At 56.3% G+C, this 6,325-nt stretch overlaps 1 protein-coding gene across 1 annotated transcript in view; it reads right to left on the bottom strand.

Moving 5' to 3' along the window:
• Positions 1-908: 908 nt before the first annotated feature.
• The window catches only part of LOC104516020 (protein phosphatase Slingshot homolog 1-like), an 18,688-nt gene continuing 13,271 nt past the window's right edge, over positions 909-6,325 (bottom strand). Inside the window, 5 exon segments of the mRNA XM_010160215.1 lie at positions 909-989; positions 992-2,182; positions 2,620-3,235; positions 4,108-4,308; positions 5,078-5,224. Coding sequence (XP_010158517.1) covers positions 909-989; positions 992-2,182; positions 2,620-3,235; positions 4,108-4,308; positions 5,078-5,224 — 2,236 coding nt within the window.

Below are 6,325 nucleotides of genomic sequence, written 5' to 3'. Positions count from 1 at the left end.
ACGACACCAGCACAGCATCACACAAAGCTTCCCTAGGGTCCACGGTCACCCGCCAGGCTCCTCGTTAGTCCAGGGACATCACAAACCACGACAGCAAACGCACCCCAAGAACAAGACACCTCTCCGGGGGGGTGGAAACCTGCGACAGGGACACAGTCTGGGCGTCACTCGGGCACCGACGCGCGACTGTGACCATCCACCCAACCACGCAGCCCGGACGGGCGAACGGCACGAGGCCACGCAGTCAACAGCTCGGTGCTCCTCCACTTCACAGCTAGCTCGCTCGGCACGGCAAAGCCTCCGTCGCCAGGCTCCTCCGGGCCTTTACAGTTAACATCAAGGGAACACCTTCGAACAGCGGGAAAGTATCGTGGGAAAAGCCTTTTTTTTTTAAAAAAAGAAACAACCAACCAACCAACAAGCCAAGACAAAAGTCAGCAAGAACAGAGGTAGTGTTCATGTCACCATCTTAAGGATTTTTCCACAAGTGCCCTGTTTGATCCAGAGACTTGTGTTTGTTCTGTAAAAAAAAAGACAGTCATGACTAATTATTTTGAGTCTACGAGACAGAATATTTCAGCATTTCATATATAGATAGATACAAATACCTATCTATATAGACACAGAAACACATTATTATACTTGGCAACCAGCACTAGCAACAGCACCCTGCAGGACAACAGGCAACTCACACACAACATCCTCTTCTAAGCCATGCAATACACTTTATTTCCCCTTGTGCCATCCATCCCGACCCATCACGGTGGTGTCTTCCTCTCCACCTACGAGTACAAGGAGGGGAAGAGGAGGTGGCATCAGACGCACGAAGGCGAGTCAGATAAAACTGCATCAGTGCGACGAATAGAAGCCACAAACCCACCCCCAACAACCCACCCCCACAGAAGGCATCAGCTTTTGCCCATCCAAGGCGTGTTCTTCAAGTTGCCGACGGCTGGCTTCGCTGCCAGTTTGCTGCCAGTTTGGAGGGGTCGTCTGCGCCCCTCAGCGCGGGCTGTGGCTCACAGAGCACGGAAGATTCGCTCGAAACGGCCTCTTTTGAGTCCGTTATGGTTGACACATCCATGTCGCTTGATAAGTCCTCGGAGGACAAGTTAAGACATCCCAGCTTGGCAAGGGAATTGGACCTTTTCAGGGGAGAAGACACAGTCAAGCCAGCCAGCCGCAGCCTGGTCTCGATCTCCTGCGTCCGCTGCTTCACCAGGCCGGGCTTGCCCCGCACGCTGTGGATACTGTCGCTGCTGGAGCTCCGCGTCAGGTTGGAGCTCCGCGACGAGGAGGGGGTGTAACAGATGGTCTTCAGAAAGTCCTTGGTGAAAGTGCTCGTGTGCTCCAACCGACATACGGCAGGCGTGGAGGTCTTCTGAGAGACCCCCTCCAAGACGCGCTTCACCTCTGACTTCTCCACGTTGTTCTCCGTGTCTTCAGCTATCAGGGGTGCTGGGCCCAGAAGAGGGACGAGGCCGTGCTGCGGCATCAGATCCTCGCTTTCCTCCACGATCCCGGAGTCGACTCTGCTCAGGGGGCTCTCTCTGAGCAGCGCCGAGGCGTCCGAGGGCAGGCTTTTCAACCGCTCCAGCTCCTTGGTGTGCTTCCGCACCAGGCCGGCTTTCTGCAGCTGAATGAGAGACTCCTGGTGCTGCATCAAGTAACTGTTTGCACTTGGCTTTTCCAAGTCTTTGCTGAACAAGTGCTTCAGATCCTTGGTAGGTTTGCTGTCTTTTCTGGCGAGAGACTCATCTTTTACCGCTTCTGCGTTGAGGAGGCTCTTGTCACAGTGCGAGTTCCTCCGGGGCAGCAGAGTTCTGACCGGGGTTTTTGGCGCGTCTCTTCCCTTCTCCGCAACGCTGCAGCGTTGATCAAGCGACCTGCAAGCACCAGCCTCCATTCCTGCTGACAGAGGAAAGGGAGCCTCGTTGGGTTTTGTTCTGCTGCCTTCCTCTGCGTGCCCTTTGCTGGGCAGATGCTCCAAGTTGGAGCCGATGTGGGAGAGGAGGGCTGGCTGCGTGCAGATGGTGGCGGTGCGACGCGCGGCGCCGGGGTTCAGCTTCTCGCACTGCTCCCCGAAGGGGTCGGGAGACAAACTGGCCGAGGAGTACATGCAGTCCGTGCAGGACTGATAGGAAGGCTTGACTTTGCTGAGGATCCCAAACACGGCATCATGCTGCAAAAAAGAAAAACAGGTACAGATCAGGGAGCACAGAACAGGCCACGAGCAGAGCGAGAGACCGCGAGACAGCCAAGCAGATTTGAAACGCAGCCCGTTTCCACTTACGGCCCTGCAGCAGGAACGACAGCCAGGTGCTTGTTCTCAGCAGACAGCATCTTCGACGGAGGAATACCTACCGTTGCAAGCGGCGGTCATGCCAGCGCCTTGCCCAAAGCAGTTTACAGGGCACGCGTACGCGCTCTCTCTGGCATCTAAATCCACAGCTTGGGCAAGCAAAGCCATGTTCAGAAGCACTTCGAAAAGGAAGCGGCTCATCATGGAATGAAAGGCTTTATCCAAGTCAAATGAAACTGTGCTATGAAGATGGGAAGAGCAGTTTCACTTGCCGTAGTCAGCCATGCTAATCCCCTACACTCCAACCCCGTACGCACCTCAAAATCCTCCGGGCAACTCCTTTTGCTGTTGTTGTTATTCAAGTTCTCTCTATTAAGCCTGCTCTCCTCCTTGTGCATGGACAAACGCCGCTTCCACTTCTCCATCGGATTTTCCTCCCTGACACCGTGCTCCCCTGGGTCCAGCACTACCCTTCCCTTCCGGGGGCTGAAATCCAGTTTCTTTTTCACCTCCTTCTCGCAGAAACCGCTCAGCTCTGCCAGCGGCTCCGCTGCCTCCAGGGCTTTCGCCGCCTCCAGCAGCCTCCCCTCTGCAGACGGAGGCTGCCCCACCAGCGAGGCTGCACGCTCCGCAAGCGCATCCCTCTCCAGCTCCTCCACGTGGAAAAAGCCCTCCCTGTCACTGGGAATCTTGTTCTCCAGCAGCGTGTCCGAGAGGCGACGGAAGCAGTAATTAAACCCCACAGACACTTCCGCGCCGGCGCGGTTGTCCAGGTACGCTGACTGCGAAGGGGTGTCCAGGTCAGCCAGGCGGTTTTCCAGGTCGATGTCTAAGCTCTCGAGCAAGAAGTCACCTGAGCCCGTGGTGCCGTCTGTGCTCTGGGGTAGGTTGCTCTCTGCCTGCTGCTTCCACAGCTTGTTGTGGCGCTGCTTGCTGCGGGAAAGGACAGAGACACATGTCACGGCGCTCGAACCACAGGACGCTCGGTTCCAGGACATCCCATCCCGCCCTCACCACAACCTGGAGCTGAAAGGTGGGTCCAGCCCTTCAGTCCCACCTGGGCAAAGGCATCTTTAGCAGCAGGAAGTTGTCCCTCCCGCCTGCCCGCTCCCACCTCTCTTCAGCCCAGCAGACTCACAGCAGCACCCCGTGTTGCGGCCGCAATGGGAACAGCCCTCGGGAGGAACCCCTCGGCGCAGAGAGCCCCCTCTGTCGGGGCAAAACACTCTGAACTGACCCCTCTGCAACTTTTTTTTGCTGAACCAGAGGGACGAGCTCTCCTGCTCTTCCCGGCGCAGAGCAGAGGCCAAGCGGAGGTGCAGGAACCCTTGTCGGATGCTCCCGCACTCGCAGTGACAGAGGCTTGTGACCGGCCTGGTCACCCGGAGCTGCAAACGATTTGCCTCTAATGCTGCCCGAGCTCAGTTCTGCCTCATAAACCAAGAACAATGTTTTGCTGAACAGTTCTGCCCGTTGAGAAGTACGAAGATGCTTCCCAAACACCGAGAAACCCTCAGTAAAACCAGAGCACATCTCCCTGGATGACAGCTGATTTCCACCCAGGGAGGCCTGGCACGGGAAAGGTTTAGAAAAACACAATTAGCCCAGGCTTCTGCTGTTCTAAAGAGGAGCCTTCAGACTACAGCCCCACGCACGCTCTGCCAGACCGAGCGGGACACACGTGTGCCACACCTCGGGAGAAGAACCTCCCGCCCGAACAGAACTCCATGGAGATCGACTCAGATTCTGCGAGACAAACACACGAGAGGCCTCCCACAATCATTCCTTTCACCCTGCCGCCTTACCTCGCGTCTAAAATGCCTTCATACTCCAAAAGCTGCCTCATGAAGCCCGCGTTCGGCCTCGCAATGCTGCGTTTTTGCTTCACGTAGTTGTAGGCCTTTTCCAGCGACCAGCCGAACTCCTTCATCGCGTAGGCTATAACGGTCGACGCTGACCGGCTCACTCCCATCTTGCAGTGCACCAGGCACTTGGAGTGATTCTTCCTGCGGAAGGGCAAATGGGAAAATGTGTCTCGTCTGACTGGTTATGGCATCCGTTGTTACCGTTTCACACAGTGGAGGGACGGTCCTTCATCCCCCGACCCCCCTGACACCACAGCTCCGTCGGTGAGAAACGCTTTGGATTACGAGGGCCGCGAGAAGAATCCCTCTACAGGAAAGTTGGGAGACAGAGAAGGCCTCAATCATGCTGCCACTTCAGAGGCTGCCACGCAGTCTCCTGCCTGCGTCTGGATACAGGGATAAGCAGGAACAACCTGAGTGTAAAAGCCCAGTGTGCTGGGCTCTGTCACCATCTCTTGTCTGCAGAGACACCCAGGGCTAGTCCAACACGGACACGTGTGGGAGCACTTCCAGAACTTCTCAAGAAGAGGAAATGTCCTCATTTCCTTTTGGAAGCAAAACAAAATAATAATACTGGATGAGGATTTGAGCAACCTGGTCTAGTGCAAGGTGTCCCTGCCCATGGCCGGGGGGCTGGAGCTCGATGGTCTTTAAGGTCCCTTCCGACCCAAACCATTCCGTGATATCGAAGGCTCGGAACAGGTTAATGTCAGTACAGGAAGAGACAAGGTAGGGGGAAGTTCCAGGGACACGGAAAAGTCCTGGCAAAAGCATGGATGCTAAAGCCCTTCCGTGATGACGTGGCTTCAGGGGGCCCAGCTCCACGCTGGATGGAGCCCCGCAGGACGCCGTGTCCGGCCCCGCGCCCGGACGAGCTCTCGCACCAACTCGTGCCTCCCAGCCCACTTACTTGGCTTTATTTATGAAGTGGTACGCCTCGTTCCAGTGAGCCAGGAGGTCGGTTGTCTCCTCGTCATACACTCGGATGTTGTGATACGCGAACAAACCGGGGAAGAAATTATCTATTTCCCTGGTCACGTTCAAAATGTAGTCAATGCTGTGGAGAACGGAAAGAAAACTGGAGTTGAACTGAGAGGGAACCGACATGGTGCAAAGGCTGTGAAATCCGACACACCACAAACTCAGATTTTTACCCACAGCCCTGATCCCGAGCCCCTGGGACGCTTGGTGACACAGGTCACGGGCATGAGGTGCGGTTTCTGCCCGTTCACCCGCCTCACCACCGGCACTTCCCAATCAAAGTGCCAGGACCTTGGGAACAGGAGGGAGAAGTTTGTTTTATCCCGCCTGCCAAGGCTTTGTAACCTAATGGAACCTCCTCGCCGCACACCACACGCGGCCTCTGAGACGCCGCAAGAGAAGTACTGCAGCTGCAAGCGATTCGTTTGGGCAAAAGCTGGGAACAGACCCCAGGAATCACCATTTCCAACTGCCAGCTTGAGCTGCAAAACCATCCCTTCCTCTTCTTCCCGACCAAAAATATGAAACGAGGAGTCAGGCGGTCATCGGCTCGATTCCTGCCAAGTATCACAGCAGGGACTACCATGCGCCCAGGGAGAACGGATGCCTGTGTTGATGTACGACCTCCCATCACTCCGATGGATCAAGGATGGGCGGGATTTGTTGCAGAACTCACCCAGCTTTGGCTTTTAGACCCCGCCTGACACACCGCCTTCCCCGCAGATCAGCGGTTGGTCTACCCGTCGGAAGATGTTCCAACATCTGTTCCCAAGGACCCACGAGGAAACGCGTTTCAGTTTCTCGCATCAGGGTTGGTGTCTGCCTCGGGCAGCAGCAAACACTCCTATGCAAAATTCTCCCCCGTCCCCAAAGCGTGAAAGGGAACCAAGCCGAGCGGCAGCGCGGAGATGAGAGCGTGGTGAAAGACAGCCCCGCAGCTGCCCGTCTGGGCAGGTCAGACGGAGATTGCTCATCCCCAGGAAGTTCGGCTCCACCGAGACGGAGGGTTTCTTCCCCCCGCGAACTTAGCGCTGTGGTATTTGCTCTCCTATATTCCGCCTGCAGGAATTCACACCTGGCACAACACCACGCACGGCCATTCCGCGCTCGGCCGCTGCGTGTCGCGGGGGGTTCGGAGATCTCTGCGTCAGGAGAAGTGTGGCCAGCAGGGCGAGGG

Source organism: Eurypyga helias, unplaced genomic scaffold (genome assembly GCF_000690775.1).
Source record: "Eurypyga helias isolate BGI_N326 unplaced genomic scaffold, ASM69077v1 scaffold8551, whole genome shotgun sequence".
Taxonomy (NCBI): Eukaryota; Metazoa; Chordata; class Aves; order Eurypygiformes; family Eurypygidae; genus Eurypyga; species Eurypyga helias.
The sequence above is the reverse complement of the archived record's forward strand: the minus strand, read 5'-3'. Positions and strand labels throughout refer to the sequence as shown.